General features: G+C 40.0%; 2 protein-coding genes across 8 annotated transcripts in view; one reads left to right on the top strand and one right to left on the bottom strand.

The window, feature by feature from the left end:
- Positions 1 to 9,521, bottom strand: METTL6 (methyltransferase like 6). Of its 7 annotated transcripts, none has more exons than XM_037383372.1 (6): positions 9,433 to 9,521; positions 7,352 to 7,712; positions 6,204 to 6,338; positions 4,811 to 4,981; positions 3,172 to 3,313; positions 1 to 500 (listed from the first exon to the last, which is right to left on the bottom strand). In XM_037383372.1, exons 2-6 carry the CDS (start codon positions 7,631 to 7,633, stop codon positions 352 to 354), a joined length of 879 nt encoding a protein of 292 aa, XP_037239269.1. In that variant the 5' UTR covers positions 7,634 to 7,712; positions 9,433 to 9,521; the 3' UTR covers positions 1 to 351. The 7 variants fall into 7 exon arrangements, with proteins under 7 accessions (XP_037239269.1, XP_037239268.1, XP_037239271.1 ...); XM_037383371.1 differs by having other exon boundaries at positions 9,429 to 9,474; XM_037383374.1 differs by lacking the exon at positions 9,433 to 9,521 and adding an exon at positions 9,326 to 9,413.
- EAF1 (ELL associated factor 1) overlaps positions 9,458 to 18,436 on the top strand; it is a 22,405-nt gene continuing 13,426 nt past the window's right edge. The window contains exons 1-3 of the mRNA XM_037383378.1: positions 9,458 to 9,665; positions 13,231 to 13,325; positions 16,568 to 16,704. Of these exons, the coding sequence (XP_037239275.1) occupies positions 9,563 to 9,665; positions 13,231 to 13,325; positions 16,568 to 16,704 (335 nt within the window). The 5' untranslated portion in view covers positions 9,458 to 9,562. The remainder of the gene's footprint in view (positions 9,666 to 13,230; positions 13,326 to 16,567; positions 16,705 to 18,436) is intronic.

The following is an 18,436-nucleotide window of genomic DNA, read 5'->3' on the forward strand; positions in this document are numbered from 1 at the left end:
AACATTTAAAATATAGATTTTAATTAAAATGGAAATAATAACGATGATAATAAGTAATGAAAACTACTGCTGAAAATTAACCATATTTAGCATAACCTGATCCTCCAACAATGCTACACTTCAGATTTACTTTAGAAGTAGGAATACAGACACCCAACAGGTTGCCTGCATCACTAAACCATCTTAAATTTGAATTGGATATAGCATTCATATTTCATATCAGAGGATGAAAACCAACAAGAGGTAATGGATGCAGTCATTTCTAGTTTACCAGAAAGGTGAGCACAGAGGGAAACGCTATGTGCTAGCTTCCATTTCAAACAAGCAATGCTGTTGCTAATCAGCAAGAATTTATGTCTTACTGAAAGGCTTTTGAAATTTGCTTTGAAGAAAAACCCTTGGAACACGCAAGTCTTCTTTCCTATTCACAGTTTCTCGCTGCACATATTCATTGACCACTTGCTCATATCCCTCAGACTTGAAAAGCTGAGACAAAAATTCTGGAAGAGAATTTTTAAAAAAATAAGATTAAATGTTATGTTTAAACTATTTTTAAAACACTAGTCAGCATTTATATAAGCATATGTTCTTATGTGTTACAGCATGTAAATCACACAGGCCTTCAGATTTCAAGCTGTTCTATATGCAGTAGACTGCTGAATAAAAATCAATACAGACCTCCTTTAGAAACATCAACCTAAGCAAAACAGCTTGCAGAACTAGGGCTTAAGCTAGTTACTTGATTTAGTTTCCAAAACTTGCCACATCTCTTGTTTATATTTAGCTTTGTCATTCTCCTTGTGACTGACACCAGTGCATTTTCACTTTGTGCAGCTGACCTTTGCTAGCTGAATATATCATTTATTTCAAATATTTCAAAGGTAATTCAGCCTTGTAGACCCATCTCTGCTTGAGGAAGAATACCACCCTACGTTACCAGACAGTCACATGCCATTGCTCAACAGGAAAATGGACGAAATGGTGAAGTAGATATGGTGGTACCAAGCTTCCACTAAGTCGGACTGAAAGTATTTTCCACAAATGAAACAATCTTACTCAAAGCATATCTCCCTTAGGGAAGACAGAAGTACCTCACAAACAGGGTGACTCATGCAGCAGAGAGGGCAGTTCATGCTATGGACTTGTCATGTTAATTAGAAATCATCACTTTTCCTTTTTTGCACTTTGTTTCATTTACTCAAGTGATAATTTCACAACAAATTTAAGACATTCTAAACTTGAGCTACTTCATAGAAAACAAAGACATGCCATTTTTTCACTACTCAGGGGAATCAGCTCAATGAAACAGGTGATCATGTGGGTACAGGAGCTGCAGCACTAGAAGAGATGGTGTGTTGAGGAAAGAGACCACCCACTTTGGTGGTAGTACAGACATATCAATCTAAGCCCATCATGAAGCCACGCATACTGGTTGTAAATATAGTGTGTTCATGTAAAATGGGGGACCTACATCAATGAAATATAAATAAACAGCACTTAATTGTGAACCTATTGAAATCTCCTTAAGAGGAAGTTTCACATTTTTCATAACACAAAAGTACAACCATGATTAAAAAATGGTTTTAAACAGTGGAAGAATTTTTTTTTTTCCCCTCCATGGAAGATGCTCAGTGTTATCTGAGGCCAGACATACTATAAATAAGCATCATTCAGATCATCCCATGCAGCAACTACTTGGTGTACCAGTGTAGTGCTAAACAAATGATAAATAGTATGGGTTGCAAACTGTGTGGAAATTATGGGAATCATGTTTCTAGTAACAAAAGAATTCTCAAGAATTAAACAATTTTCATATGAAAATCAACGAGATGAATGACATCATAACGATTAAAAATAGGAGCAGAAGTGGTCTACAAGACAGTCACAGAACAGGCCAAGAAAAAACAAATGCTAACATGAGCAATATATCAAAAATTTTGTCTTTTCTCCTTTTTTCCTCTTCCTCCTCCTTACCTCAATTCTTCCCCCAAACCAAACAAACACACTAGCAAGGAATTTCTCTGTCAGAAACAATTCTAACACACAATAAAAATGGGGTTTAAAATTCCACAGCTAGGTCAGTCTTATTTGTGCCCTTTAGCATCCATTCTCTTTGTAAGAGTGAACTGTTTAAACAGAACTAAAAATCACTCAACAAATAACAGTTCTAGAAATGCTTCGATGAAGCTGTAGCATAGCCTGTATTATCTTAGATTTCATCACTGTCCTATGAAGAATAGGAGAGCTCAGACAAGATTAATGGGTTTTATATATCAGAAGCAATTAGGAAATAAGTTATGTCATAAAAAATGAATAACATTTACTTGGCTCCAAACTGGTCTCTTCAGTGGCCGTATTTTGCTTTAGACTAAGAACAAAGAGCCCAACAGAAATAAACACACAGCTTTTATTATATAATGCCCTATAATTGATAGGGGGAAATAACAGTTCACTAAAGTTGAGCACACAGAATTGGGAGTTAGAAGACAAGCTATAATTCCAACTTATTGTGAGAGTCTAAGCAAATTCCTTCATGTCTCTGTGCTTCAAATTCTTCACCAGTAAACTGCAATAATCACTTTCCTTCCTAAAGCATTACAAGCACTGAACAAAAAACTGTTTAAATACTGTATCACATGGAAATATTTTTTACATTATCTGTACTAAAAAAAACAGAAGACAGAGTGACCACAGCTAGTTAGTGCTATCTCAGCAGGATTTGTGCACAAGCTTCTCAGCACTGCAGTCATGGTTCTGCTTTAAAAGTCATTCACTTCTTCAAAGACCTCATCTTGCACACCAGAAATAGTCTTGCAAAAAGAATGATGGCAAGATAACTGCTTAGTAGCTTCACAAAAATAATAAATTATGTTAATGAACACCAGTATTTTTCCCTTAGATAACAAACCTGAATGGAATTCAGCAAATTCAGAAACTGCTGCTCTTGGCACATTATAGCACAGGCAAGCAGCCTGTAAACACGGAAGTGCTCCAAAAAGTCCTGCCAGTCTAAATCCCCTCTTCCTCCCAAAAACAATAGCAAAGGAAGTACACCAAGATTTAACAGTTCATCTTTATAAAACAAAACTTCCATGGGCACGTTGGCAATTCCCTGAATCAAGTTTAAACAGAAGATTCACAGAAAAGAAAGCACTCTACAGAATGTCTTACCTTCAGTAAAAAAATACGATCTTGTCCCATCTTGTCTAACATAAAAATTTTCTCCAAGTTTGCTGCCAGATTTAAACCTGAGCATTGCATGATCATACAGTCCATAGTCTCTGAACAAGACACACTTGCCTGGTTTTAATACCTGTCACATAATATATATCTGCTTTAATGAAGTAAATGGATTTAGCCATTTAGAGATACATTTATTTGTATACACATACAGAAACATACACATATAAATAAGACAAGGTATTCTTAACACATTCAATACAGAAGTGATATACATATTGAATTAACTTCCTGTGCCACAAAAAAGGTTGCACATAAACTGGATTGTCCACTCTTAAAAAAGCTTCCTTGTGAACAACAGACTACAATAGTTCTAAGACATGTGTTTGGGTGCGGATCAGCTAAATAAGCTTTTTGCAATGCTCTTCAAATACAGAAGAAAGAAGAAATTACACAGTTCAACAATAAAAATCAAGTCCTAACAGGGCATTTTCTTTGTTGGGTAGTATACAGTCTAGCATCTGATTTTGCTTAATGATTAACAATGAAATGTTCATGTGAGAAAAAAATGTTGCAATATAACAAGAAATAAAAAAGGAACAACTTCAGGAAAATGGGTGGTGAGTTAGGTTGGTTGGTTTTTTTTAACTGCTCTTTGATAAAGAAATCAAGCCATAAAGAGTTTAAAATTTAGAAATACATGGTCACCGGCCATGTTGGCTTTAGATATCTGATGCATGCAACTTCCCTACCTGACCAAATACCAGCTCTAAGTGTTAGAGGACAAACTTGTAAATTTGTGCAGAAACCTTCAAGCCAGTTAAATGGGCCAGGCACTTCCACAGAGAAAACAATAATTAGTCTTTTCACATGCATGAGCTAAGAGCCAAACCTGACTTTAGGAAATAGCTGGAGACACACCAGAAAAAAAAATAATCTAACATTCCCTTTTCAAACTACTGATGATAAAACAGGGTATCTGATAATACAAAGCCACAAGTGCACACATAAGCATAATTAAAAAATATGTTGGTTATTTCCCTCTGCAGTCAATATATGACATCTCAGGGAAATTCAGAACAATCACAATTCAGATTGTTTAAACCACCCTCTGGATGGGCCTATCCTAGTCTACCAACTAACAAAGGCAGCCCAGGGAGATGAGTCTCTCCAGATCAATGTTGATCCCTGAACAACCCATTTTAAATCACCACATATCGAGTGTGTTTAATAGTAACAATAACATCCTAACTGCAAGTCCCTGTACCTTATGGAAGTGTATTTTGGTTCACTGTCATTCACAACTTATCAACATAGCTATTTCTGCAACCCATAAACATTATTTGTAGCATACAACTTAGAAGCTAAAGTCATAGGTTCAAAACACCTTTTTGTTATGCTTATGACATGCATTAGGCCAGAATCCAAATCATAATACCAAGACAGAAAAACCCCCACTGTAAAACATATTTTAGTCCTGTATACTAGGTGAACTAACTATATACATACATGGAATACAGTATTAAATATCACCTATTACAACAGGGGTTATTTTCTCTGAGAAAAAACTGTACTTTTAAGCTATAAAGAAGGAAAGTGCTTTAAAGACTGCAAAATCAGCTGGGTTTACCTTGTAAATGTTCTTCAAGACAAGATGCATTTTTTCAGGATGAATGGCAGAAAGCACAAATATAAGTGTGACAACATCCACAGAATCTGCTGGTATATTTTCTAGAAGATCATCTTTGGTAAGATCACACTGGAACACTTTACATCTTTCAGTACTGTATAAGGCATTTTTCTAGAGAAATGAAAAGAGTATGCTTCCGCTGAAAATTAGCAGCATTTGGTTTTGCAAAAAAGTAAAAAATGTGTGAAGCTAATCAGTAGAGCAACACAAAACATGGTGGCAGAAGAACATTAACTTCCAACTGGCAATTAAGGCAATCAGAAATTCTTTACTGCATACTAGAATAGTCTGTTTTTAGGAATTTGAGAAGGAATGCGCATTAAGACAGTTCAGAAAACACACCATTTCTGTTTTACCAATGCTTCTACTCTTTAAAAATACTGAAATATTATTAAAAGAAATTCTGTATTACCAGGTGATCGAGGTACAGCTCTTGAGCTACAAGTAGACTGTAAACAATTTGGGTTCATGTCACATAAGCTGCAGCTGGGCTGTTCTAGCCCACAGTTTTGCTGGGTAAAAGGAAACGTGGTCTTGACAGGAAAGAAGTGAGAGCTGTGGAGGCAGACACCACCAAGTCATCCAAAACCCTGGGTAAACACTCAGCCCAATCCCATCTTGCAGTGCAGCTGTGGCATCTCTGGGCCCTGCTGTCCTCTCCTGTTTGCCACATGTATTTCCTCCCATCTTTCCCATGAGACATGTAGTATGTGTCTTGTGGTTCTCAGTCACAAATGTCCCACAAGAGAATGCTTTCAAATAACAGGTACATAGAAATTTACCTGTGACTACAACGTTAATAAACTAGGAGACTTTCAAAGCCCAAAGTCCCCCACCAGCCCTGCTGGCAGACTTAACTTCGGGCTGCAGTACAAGCTACCTATGAATAAGTATAAACATAGCTATTTCTAATCAGGCTACAAACTTCCTTGACAATAACTTTCATAGTGCTCTTTTCAAGGTTCTCCTTGGGATTTCCTCTGCCCCACAAATATCAAAGGCAAACTTCCATGCCAAACAAATTTTGCTTGTACTGCACAGTCAACAGATACATATTAGTGCTCCCAAGAAGCACAGTCTTCACAAATCATTCAAATAATATACACGTATTACCATAATGCTACAATTCTACACTGAAAAACTAGGCCTTGAGCAATGATTTGGCTTCTTGCATAGAAGCTCCACTGAAATGGAGCAGTCTTGATTTTTTTGGCAAAAGCTATTCTAGCCTTCTTACGAAAAGGAAGGCAAGATAAGTGTGTTGTTCCAGTTATTTGTGATTTCAGAAGCTTCTAAAGACACTTTAAAAGAAAGTTCCAAATATCACACCAACCTTCACATACTCAACAGCTCTAGGAGAGAAATCACAGGCATACGCAAAAATATTCAGATCATCTTCTAAGAGTGGAAACAAGCAGTTCCCAACCCCACAGCCTGCTTCCAGAATGGTCAGTTTCTGATCTGCAAACTGGGGAGGAAGAAACCCAAGATAAAGTGTATAATTTTTCTTTTCCTCATGATATGAGCAGAGACACTGTTCAATAAGCATGTTAAAAGCTATAATCAATTTCAATTACCATTTATTCAAAAACCAAAGTAGGCACCCGGTGGATAATCTGACACTGCAGACCAGAAACCTTGATTTCTGCAAAATTATTAATTTTTTTTAGAAAATATTAATATTTCTTTATTCATCTACCCCTTAAGTAATCAATATACTGTTGTACTATTTCTGTCTTGTCTTTCATTCAGTTATAATGAATATCAGATGCATTGGGCTATTCCCCTTAATGACATTTGTCACGGCACTCTCCAAACTAGCCGGCTGCAATAAGGTCTTTTACCATCTCATACCAGCATACTCTTCATGCCAGTCCCTCTACTACCTTCTCCTAGTCTCTCTTCATCCAGGGCATGCATTCTTACTCTCTTCTCTCTGCTTCTTTCTCCTCTCACTTCCTCAGCTGCTCTCTCTTCGTTGGCTGCCCAACCACTTAACAGAAGCAGCCACATCTGCACTTTATCTACATCAACCAACCCACCACCTCAGTTGTATATTAGAAGTTGTATAAGCCAGCCCACAGTTGTATATTAGCAATGTTAATTAACCCAGCTTCATTCCTCTACAGATGTTTTGCAATTAGCCTGTAATTCTGGATGCTTTTCTTCAAAATGCACTTTCTGAAGTGCACCAACTTGCATCTGAAAACATTACGTCACAGAGAGACAAGTTGTCAATCTAGGACACAAAACAAATATTCCAGCTTTCATTTTTAGTATCCAGTATGGGTCAATTATAAACTGAAACTTAACTGATGCATCTGATTCTGAGGAGGTATCTTTGATATTAAGAGAAACTACACAGGGCACTGCAAACTTAACAAGTGGCAGCTCTTACCCTAACGGCTTTGTTACAAGTATGATTAAATAATTTGGAAATAATCAATCCCATCTTTTGCAGAGGAAGTGTACAGATCTCACCTCCCGAAACGCTTTTAACTCTTGAAACTCTCTGGTTGTCCAATGTCTGTCTTTGAAGAAGTTGGTACTGTTTCTTTTGTAAAATAGATCCCAGTTCTTCTGTGCTTCTTTCTCCAGTTTTAGTTGCTTGAACTCAGACACCAAAACCCGATCATTTTCTAGTCTCTCAGCTTCTTCTGGGCTAAGGATTCTTGCACTATGGCCTTTTTTTTGGAAAGCACCATCTTCAGTAGATGTTGTTACTACATTTAAGTGATTGGCTGATGTCTTTTCTTGGAACATCCTCTTTCACACAAATATGAATGCCGAAGGCCCAAGGGTGATTTTTTTCTTTTCTTTAGTGCATGTTTCCATCACTTAACTTACATAAAATAACCAAGGACCAAAAACCAGAAGAAAAAATGAGGAAGAGTTACAGTGTGCACTTATTATGATTTGACAGTGTTCTGTCCTACCTGATGGACTGCAATACCACTGGATATCTCTTAATTTCAGAAATCCTCCAAACTGACAACTGCATACATCATCACACTGACATCAAAAGTTAAAGATGACACTTAACAGAGTCTGCTGGTTTTCCCTCTGCATCCTAGAGAGCTACCTAAAAAGAGAAAGACGGTGCAGCTCTAAGCTTATTTTACTAAAACTGACTTTAACAGGCAAACAAGGGTTTTGTTTCTTGTTAACCATGGTTAGAACACCTCAGAAAAAACAGGTGACATTTAAAAGTCCCATTAAAGCTGATGAAACAAACAATATTCATGTTAGCATTTCTTTTTCCTGCTCTCACCTCTGTGAGAAAACACTGGTGAAAGTATTACATTTAGAACACCATGTCACTCAAACGAGTGAGTAAAACCAGTACTGTGACCAAAATGCCCATAGCTGGCCTATGTCAGCATACCTTCCGCTGCCTCCTCCTGAGAATCCACACTGGTTTTAACAGTCTCAGGTGGGTTTATTTTCAGAAGTTAACAAAAATGGAGCAATGTAAAGAGTTCTGCATAGGCTGGGAAGGGACCTAAATCTTTTCTCTGTTGTTAAACTAGTTCTGACCCCTGTCTTGCCATGAACATCCAGATGCTGGATGATGACACATGCAAATTAAATCCTGCAGGGCCCAGTAACTCCCAGGGAAGCCCAGGTAGCCAAAACATGCCACTCGTGTATATCAGTGCCCAAAACCAGGCACTGGTGTCGTTTTACCACAATGGAAATCAGGAAAACCCAACAATACACACCCTAAAGAAGAAGAAAAAAAAAAAACCCAAAAAAACTACCCCCCCAAAAACAAAACACACATCCCCCCAACAAAAAAAAAAACCCACCCAAAAAAACCAAAACAAAAGAATTAGTAGCACTTCACTTACGTATTTTATCTTACATGATACACACACACATAAAATACAAACACGTGCAAATGAAATAACTATCAAGATTTTTCCCAGCTTCACAGGAGACTGACACTGCCTTTTTCCTTCAAAAAGGTTATACAGAAGAGGTTCTCTTGAAAGTCTCCTCAAGAAGAGTATATCCTCAAAAAAAGCTTAATCATCAGAATTTCTACTATATGCCTAGCATGCTACAAAAAGATCAACGTTTATATTTCCTCACAGGACAAGCTAGGAAAAAAACCCGACCCAACAACAAAAAGCAAACAAACTAATTCTTTCCCTGACACATCTACGCTCAGAAAAGGCTGTGCTGAGAAGTTAGGACGATGGCAAAAACAGTTTTAACACCCTATGTTTAGGCTAAAGAGCCTTTTAAAGGTGTTAAAACACAGCTCTAAGACCGCAAACAGCTAATACCTCTGCGCACGTCCCCGGTACCCCACCGGGAGACCAGCTTCCCGCCACGAGCTGCCCCTCAGCGGGGCCCAGGCCGGCACCGCCGCACTGCACGTCCCGGCTGGGACCCCCCCCGGACCCCCCCGCCCTGCCCTCCCGAGGGCGGGCAGCGCCAGGCTCCCACCTCTCCTCTGAGAGACGCCCCTCCGGGGCCCGCGCCCCCTCCGCGGGGACGGCAGCAGCCCCAGCTCGGCCCAGCGCCCCCACCTCGCCTCGCCCCGCCGTACCCACCGCCGCCGCCGGCCCCGGAGCACTTTCCCGGCTGCACTCGGCACCCGGAAGGGCGCCGGGCGGCAGCGCACGGAGGAGAGGAAGGGACCGGCCGGGCTGGGAGGGGAGGGGACGGGCCGGGAGCGGGGCCATGAACGGCTCGGCGAACTCGCTGCTGGACAAGGACGAGCACCCGCTGCAGCTGGGCGAGAGCTTCGAGCGCCGGCCCAAGGCCTCCTTCCACACCATCCGCTGTGAGCGCCACCTCCGCTCCCTCCCGGCGGGCTCCGCCGCGACCGCCCCTTCCTCCCCCCTCTCCTCCCGCTCCCCGCGTCCTGTCCCCCTGCCCCGGCAGCCCTTCTTCTGCCGCACCCGCCGCTCCTGCGAGCGAGCCCCCCTCTCCTCGGGCCCCTTCCCGCCGGGCGGCCCCGGGGCGGGCGGCGATACGTGCCTGGCGCCCCGCCAGCCTCACCGAGGTTTCCTGCCGGGGTCCCGCCGCGGCTTCTTATTACTCCTTGAGGCGCGTCTGCTCCCCGCCGGCCTGCGGCTGCCTCCCGCGCGCCGCTGCTCCTCGCCGCGTCCTGCGCGCCGCCGCCCCTCGGCTTCGTCGCCCCTCGGCGCCCGTCTGCCCCCTCTCCCTCCTGTCCCCCTCGGCGCCCGTCTGCCCCTTTTCCCGCTCCCTCGGCGCCCGTCTTCCCCCCACCCTCACGAGCGTTTTCCCCGCAGAGCTGCCCCTCCCCGGTGGGCAGCCGCGGGGCAGAAGGAGAAGGTGGATGTCGGCTGGGAGCGCTGGTAGGGAGGAAGTTTGACCGAGGCAGGCCAGTGACACGAACAGCTTGCGAAGTTTTCCATGAAATGCGCGTGAATCGCTTAGGAGCGTAAAGCGATCCCCGCCGTGACGGGGTGGCTTGCCATTTTATTTTTTTTACATGGCAGTTGCAGGAGGGGTCACCTCAGGCCCTGGCCTGGCAGGAGTGCCTGGTGAGGAGCGCAGCTGGTCGGCAGTCACAGCACCCGCAGTTTGATTTTTTTTTTTTTTTTAAACTGCCTATTTTTGTGATGAAGCAACGTGTAACCCAGCAGCCCCATCCCTGGCTGTCCAGACTCCAGCCAGCTGTAACAAGTCACTTCCCAGGAAAGCGAGCAGAAATGACTCAGACATACATGGTACTGCCTAATAAGCCTAAGATAAATCCTGAGGTAGGGTCTTGAGCAGTTAGGCGGTTTTGGAATAATTAGAAGAATATGTGGGATATTTTTTTTTTAAGATGCCGGATATGATTCCAGCTGCTCTACTGAGCATTGGATACATTTAATTTCATATTAGAAGATCTCTGTAATTGAATTCTGCAGGCTTTTTCTTCCCCTAAACGAGTCCAGGATTTAAAATGAGTAGTAAATTAGCAACAGTAAGTGAAAGTAATACTAAACTTATATATTTCAGTGGCTTTGTATTAACATGGGGAATTTACACAGTTAACAGTATGCATCATAAACCAAAAAATCCTAATCCTAGGCCCAGTCTCGTGGCCTATATTAATACACTACATGTAAGTCATTTTGGTGATTAATTAGTCACCAGAGTTTGGCTTTAAAGAACAGCTTTCTAGATTTGTCTGTTACTCAAGCAGATGGTCAATGATTGAGGCAAAGCTATTTCACTTAATAGTAAACTCTGTCTAGTGGATTAACACTTAAATTTTGTGTATTTCCCCCCTCTGGTTATACATAATTTCACCATGCTAAAAAATACTATTCCATATGTTCAGTACATTTAACTGTTTATACGTAACACTGAACAGTTTTATGTGCTAACATACTAGTAAATCTCACATTTCTAAATCAAAATTGTAAGATATCTATCCCTTGAATGAAGCTGTTGTCTGATAGTGTACGATGTAAACCCAAGCCACATCCAGATATAAATATGTTGGATTTCTAGAATTGAAAGTGCTTCAATAATATGTTTCTTCAGGCATTTCAAAGCCAAAGTTCTTCGGAATACAACTGAAAGAATGCAGCTTTATTTCAAAAGAACTTTTTGTGTGCTGTATTTTCCATCCATGTCTTTCAAGTGAGATCTCTTAATTTCCTGGTTATAAATTTTTTTTCTAACTGTTGATCTGGAATGATTTATTTGGGCTCCGAGCATTATATTGTTCCCTTAATCCTCTTCACACAAACTACAATAAGAGGATTTTGTAGACTGAATTTGTTTCATCCTTCTTAAAATACTTCATTCCTTTCTGTAACATTTACGAAATAATGTACTGAAAAACTGGATTATCCCTGGAAAACGCATCTTAAAAACATTTGCATGTTGGAAAAGGACTATGGGTACATTTAGAGGGACATATGTGCACTTGATCTACAGCAAGATTAGCCAAGCACATACACCTAGTAAGCTAATCAAATGAAAACAATTTGTTGAGTGTTTGTTTAGAGTAACTGTATTTTGCTGATACCTAAGAAAGAAGTGTGATGGTGATATGCCTTTTAAGTTAGTGACTGTGCTGTTGAAACTCTTGATCCCTTTTTGGCAAAGATGCTAGCTCTTGTACAGCTGGTTTGTTTTATTTAGCAAGCTTGCACATAAAGTAGGTGGGAAACAATAGCTAGAAATAGATTGCTCAGATGAAAATGAAGAGTATGATTTGGTCTGGCAGTTAAGGCATGAGGATTAAGTCATGTGCCTGATTCTGCTTGTTGTGCTGTCAAAGTAAAAATTAGACATTAACATCCTCTTAATGAGAATTTATTACAAGCTGGGTTTGGTTTTTTTCTGCAAATGTGCTTTTTGTAATGGCATTCTATTTTAGATTTGTTCTGAGGTATTAATTTCTTAACTAATGCAGTTACTAAAAGCCTTGGTCATGAATATAACTGTATCTCTTCATATCCAGAGGTGCTACAATTAAATGGAGGCTTATTTTAAAAAGAAACAAACAAAGCAAACCAACCTGTATCTGTCTGGTCTTATTTCACTTTGTCTAAGGTCTTTGCCAAAATTGCAGGCTCTGGTAGATTTTTATGGGCTTTATGGTTCATCAGCACAACAGAATAATGAGGGGGAAATACTTTAAAGTTGAAATGTTCTTAGTTCAAATAAATAAACTAAATAGAATTGCCTCATTTGGGAGACAATGCATTCTATATAATGCAGCAAATATACTTAAAACTAGGGTTAGTTTAAAGCCATTACAGTGTCTCACCTTAGTCATGCTTTCTATCCACAGTGGCTTTGGACTACTGTGGAGCATGCTGAAGTAAGACCAACACCTTTTTTTTTTTGGTTGTTTTTTTTTTTCCCCTCCTGAGTGAGATCTGAGGTATTATGGTATTGTGGAGGCAAGGTGGCTGTTAGAGAGCCAGAAATACCAGTAAAGCTAAATGAGTTAGTGTCACTAAATTAGTCTTTGTCACAGAGAGAGTCCTCAGGTTTGGAATTGGCAAAAGCCACATAGAACCCTGGGTCTTTAAGTTGATACTCTTTTGAGATGCATGGTAGGGTTTTACACTTGCCTGCAAAAATTAAGTGTCACTCAAAGCCTGGGGTTTGGAGAAGTCTGCTTTTGGTCTTTGAATAAGGTGTATAACCTTATTTCAGTTTTAAAAAGGAAGTTCAGAATCTGGTGCCATCATATGACTGGGTCACTGTGCATAGACATGTCCTGGTGCAGTATTCCATCCTTGCTGTAAATGCTAGTGTGTATTTTAGCATTCCCTATGATCAGAGTAAATCTTCAGTTATTCTTCGCAGGGCAGGATGACACTTCTTAAGACTCTAAGAAATGTAATTGTAATTGTTTTCCTCTTTAGATGATTTTAAGCCAGCTTCAATTGATACATCTTGTGAGGGGGACCTCCAAGTGGGTAAAGGAGATGACGTAACAATCACTTTGCCACATATTCCAGTAAGTTTGTTATATATGTGTCCTTGTTTACTCTCCAACAAATTTGCAGTGTAGCTACAGTCTAACATAAATGTTATTTTCACTTTTGTCTTTGTTAATACGAGTGGGTTCAGTATTTGAGCAGCCAGACTTGTAATATGTTACCTTAGGAAAGGTCTGTAAAATTTTATCTTTGTAAAGAGTTGTATTTGTAAGGTTGCAGTCTGTTCTTTTGATTTCTTCCTTCCTACTCTTGAATCACCAGAAGACTTTTACTGTTAGCTGAAGCTCTATACCTGGTTTCCATCCATTTTTAGTGCTATGGCTTAATGAGGAAAGGCAGACTAATTTGGTCTTTAGTCAAGGTTTGATGTTCAGAAGCCACAGGTAGGCATGGAAGCATATTCTTCCTATTACTAAAACACATACAGATAGCACAGAGGGTTCTCTGCCTTTAGCTTTATCAGTGGAAGTGAGGGAAGTGGTTCTGGTGAGTGGCAATGAAGTTTCCCATCCACTTCCTCCTCAAATTACGCCATAAAGATCTACTGTGCGAGGATGATGGTCAAACGGCAATAAAACAAGTCATCAAACTGCTTAAAGGTGCAGCTGTTTTGTATTTGAAGGTTCATTGGTTTCCTTACCAAAACAAAGTGCTTGCTTCCTATAACTGGATTTATTACTTAAGTTAATGCTGTATGTCAGGCCAATAAACTAGAATTCACAGACTTCAATGGGTTTGGTGGTTGCAGGGGGGCACCAGTCAGTTTGGAAGCCATGTGTCAGATCCTTTTGGTGGTGTTTATTCTAGCATCTTGGTGGTTTTAATCAGTAGGTGATGGTACTGTGATAATTCTCACTGAATGAGGCTTTAGCCGGCTCCCCGCCCCCCCCCCCCCCCCCCCCCCCCCCCCCCCCCCCCCCATATTTCTTACATATCTTTGGTCACCTTCAGTGCTGCAGGAGGTCACATACTGGTTTATGTCTATAAAACAATGAGTGTGGTAGTGGTATTTGAGAGCAGGTAACAGTACAATTGATAGCAGTGGCATTTATCCTGGATTGACTGGGAACAGTGTTCATTCATGTTTTGTGTTGAACAACATCAATTGTAATGTGTCTTTCCAAGTCCCTGTACTGATTAATTTAATTTGATTGTCTTCCCATAAGTACGAACAGCTTTAAGCTTCTAGTATGCTTTGGAGGCTTAGGCAGCTAACTGCAGTGAATGCAGCCACTGTGCCTATGTTGTTCCAAGGCAGTGCTGTCTGTGTTCTGGACAGAGAGCTGGAAAACACTGAGCATACTGGAAAAGAGCAAGAAATTTTGAGACTCTTTGATTCTGACAAGATTTACTGAAAATTTCTTGGACGCTGCTTTGGTTCTCAGTTGCCCAACAGCTGGATAGGATTCAGATTCTAGGTTGTTTTTTGAAATTGCCTGGTCCCTGCTGATTTATTCAGTGGAGATATTTTAGTGTCCCTTGCTGTTTGGATAAATTGAAGTACTATTTCTACATGTGGATTTAGTGGCTTTGATAAACAGTCTTGGTTGGGGAAGTGAAGAATTTCTGCTTGTTGTTAAACCCTCACATGTGAAAACAATTTGATTAAATGTCATGTGGTTTACCTACCTTCTTCCTCTAACCTGTGTTATTTAGGCACTAACATAAAACCTAAACATTAAGAAGGGTGAAACTGTTAATTTGCTTAAGCAGGATTCCGCTTCTGCTTATTTTTTTAGCCAAAATCAGTCTTTGCTGAGTTAGGAGGCTTCTGGGTTGCGGAATCATAGGCAACAAACTTTGATCAATTTTCATTTAATTTGTGCATTATATGTTTCCTGACTTAGTTGTCAGCAGCAAGCAGGATTTGACTTTCAGCTTGCTTTTTATTCTCTTAAATATTGCTTTCCTTTTTTAAATATAGGAATGATAAAAATGCAACATGCCTTTGAAGACTAGACTTTCTTGAGACACCTTTTCTGAATTGTATCTATATCTCTTACTGTGTTTTTGTTGTGAATTCAGATTTTTCACCCTTAACTGTTCCAATGTTTCGAAGCCATTTTAAATTCAAACATATTCTATTTATTAGCAATATGGAGAATAGGAATTACATTCTGAGTGGTTAAAATATGATTGCTAATTTTTGCTACTTGGAATAAAATGTAGAAGTGTGTGTTCTTGCCTTTTCTCCCTGATTTTGGCTGCTTTAGTAGGAAGCATGTAAAGAAACAAGGGTGCACATGAATAAACATTTTTTTTTAAATGTCTTTCGGACAGTAGCTATACATTACAGAGAAATCTGAGAAGGTTTCATAGCTGATAACTTATTCTTGTATATCCCCTTTGAGTCCTTTTTTGACATTGCCATATGCGTGTCCATGCTGCTGTGTGCTGGTAGACCATAGATTCTTCTTCCTGTAACCCCAAAGCCAGGTGTATGAGCTAGCCTGTGCACGGATGCAGTACAGCTGAGCATAATCTCAGCAGTATCGGTTCGCTAGCATGCACCACCACATGAGTTTGTCTTTATTGCTTCTCAGTCTAAGCCATTAGACTTTTATGGCTCTATTCAGCATTGTGGGGACTTGGGGACTTTCTTGAAGGCATCAAAATACTGCATTTGCTTTTGAAAAGATGTTTTGGTATAATGGCATGGCATCTACATGCTAATCTGACTTAGAAGGTGGCAGCTGTTCTTACGTAGTTTGTGACATTTGATTGTAATCCACTATGAAAATACTGTATTTTTTTTAGATATAGTGTGTGTATATATATGTGTGTGTATATATACATACAAAAAATACAAAGCAGTTTATTTTTCAATTGGCCACATACTTCTTTAGGCAACAGTTCTGCTACATGAATAATTAGAACTTTATTTCATATCCAAACCCAGGATTTCCAGAGCAGAAATGACAAGATTTCTAACGCTTGTCAGGGCCAGCTGTGCAAATTCAGTTATGTTACCATTTTGGGGATGAGACCTGTAAATAATGGCAATCATAGACAAGATGTTTTGTCACTGCAGAGACACGTAAAATTATGAAAGGCATAATACTGCTATGAGGAAACATCTGATCTACTGCATATAACTGTATTTTTCCCTTTTCATGAATGAATATTTTCTGTAGGAACTAAAATTTAAGTGTTTAGCCTCTTGGTCAGAACAATACATATATTCACTTTTCTTAGTGTTGATAAACTTGTGGGTAGAGGAATATAACCAAACAAATGTGTGTTCTTTCTTTGATACCAGGGTTCAACTCCACCAATGACTGTGTTTAAAGGAAATAAAAGGCCATATCAAAAGGACTGTGTGCTTATTATCAATCATGACACTGGGGAATATATGCTGGAAAAACTTAGTAGCAGCATTCAAGTCAAGAAAACAAGGTAAAGCTGGGGACAGGACTGTTGATAGGATTAATGCTTGCTGAAATTTCTTCTTCAGACTATCTTTTGACCCAGAATTCAGTTTTCTTTTTATTTTTTAGTGATGTTTAATTACTAAGTCTCACGGGCTTTACATGGCCAATTATCATGCCTAAAAATGCAAATAGAAGTGTGAATCCATGAGTAAAGAAATTTTAAATTCTCTGCTGCTGAAAGGACATAATTATAGTTTGCAGTGAAACACCTCTGATGATTTGAAGCTTTGGAAGCTGGCTGAAGAGTGTTTCAGGAATCTCTAGTTAGCTGAAAAAGACCATGGAAATATTAGGCTGTCAAAAGGGTTATTGGACTTTCTGTGTTTGTTCCCTACAGCTTCCTGTGGGAGTCATGATGCTTTCATAATATACTTTTAGGGAACACGAAACACTCATCCCACTATTAGATCAGTGATACACATAAAGCGAAACACAAGTCCAGAGCTTCCAGCTCAGGGAGGAACTGTAGAAATACTGGTTGTGAGATTTTGCCTAGAAGAATTGCTGAGGCCAGAAATCCTCTCTGACCCAATAGTTTTACTTTACTGCACAAATGCTACAAAGTGTGCATTTCGAACATTTTTTGTACTCTGCAAGTACCTGAAGTCTCTGGATCATGTTCTTTCAGCATCACTGGACCACAAGTTATTGAGATCTAAAGAGAAAGCAGTTAATCAAATGTCTTGTGAGGAAGCTCTTAAATAATTTTATGAGTTTTATAGTAAAAAAAAATAATCATACTTTATTGCAATGTAGAACTTCTAGCTGCTAAAACTACGAGAAATATGGGTTGCAGCTCATCAGCAGTTGGCTGGAAGTTTGCTGGGACACCTTGAGTTCAAAGTAAATGGACTATAACAGTCCTCTGAAGAAGTGATGTGAAGGCTCATCCATGTGGCATTCATCTTGTCCAGTGGATATGAGCACGTCATAGATGAGATGTGAATTCCCAATTTAAGTTCTGCTGGACTTTGTCTAGGTGAAGTTTAAGTCAGAAAGGAGCAAAGAAGTGCAGGAGGGCTTGAGTTCAGCAATGTGTTCCACATCCACTGAGTTTTGGCTCTGGTGGGGTGAAAAGTATTTCAACTTTTCTCAAGCAGAGGCAGGGTAGTAAAAAATTGGGGATCCCTGTTTTAAGGCATACTGCTTTGGTAAGTCATTCAGTTTTCTAGATCAGAAGTGCCTCTTTTATTTTTTTCATGGTTACTTTGATCTGTATGTAACGACTTGTTGACACTCTGTGGGAGCCAAGTTCTTAGTGTTAACATCCTGATAACATTCATGGGGGAGTAATTGCACTTATTCTACATAAAACCTTTTGTAGTTCCAAGAGTGTAATTAATACTGGAAACAACCTTCTGCTTTTACCTTTCACTTGGTTCAGTGAGTGTATTCCCAAACCCTCACTTCGATTGTAAATGACTGTGTAAGCTGCATTAGCGTGGTATCTAATAGCTGCATTTCAGTGATGGGGAGGTGGTTCTGTGCTTAGTTTTTGAGGTTGCATCTACAATTGAATGAGGCATGGATACCTGAGTCATTGCTAAATGTACTAGCTCAGATGCCAGAAGGGATTTAGCTGAAGGCACAGGAAGTTCCACGTGGGCTAGTTTAACTTGTTTCTCAGTGGGATTAGCCCACGGGCACAAAGTGTCACACTGCTGAGCTGGGACCCTCCTAGAACCGAAACTGAGCAC

This window comes from Falco rusticolus, chromosome 4, assembly GCF_015220075.1.
Source record: "Falco rusticolus isolate bFalRus1 chromosome 4, bFalRus1.pri, whole genome shotgun sequence".
NCBI lineage: Eukaryota > Metazoa > Chordata > Aves > Falconiformes > Falconidae > Falco > Falco rusticolus.

What these genes read in the sequence shown, in the direction of transcription:
- METTL6 (XM_037383372.1), bottom strand. Translation starts at nt 7,633, where the DNA reads ATGTTCCAAGAAAAGACATCAGCCAATCACTTAAATGTAGTAACAACA. An exon ending in GAGCTGTTGAGTATGTGAAG is followed by an intron (nt 4,982 to 6,203) that starts GTTGGTGTGATA and finishes TCATTTCTCTAG; the next exon opens with AAAAATGCCTTATACAGTAC. An exon ending in TCTTGAAGAACATTTACAAG is followed by an intron (nt 3,314 to 4,810) that starts GTAAACCCAGCT and finishes ATTATGTGACAG; the next exon opens with GTATTAAAACCAGGCAAGTG.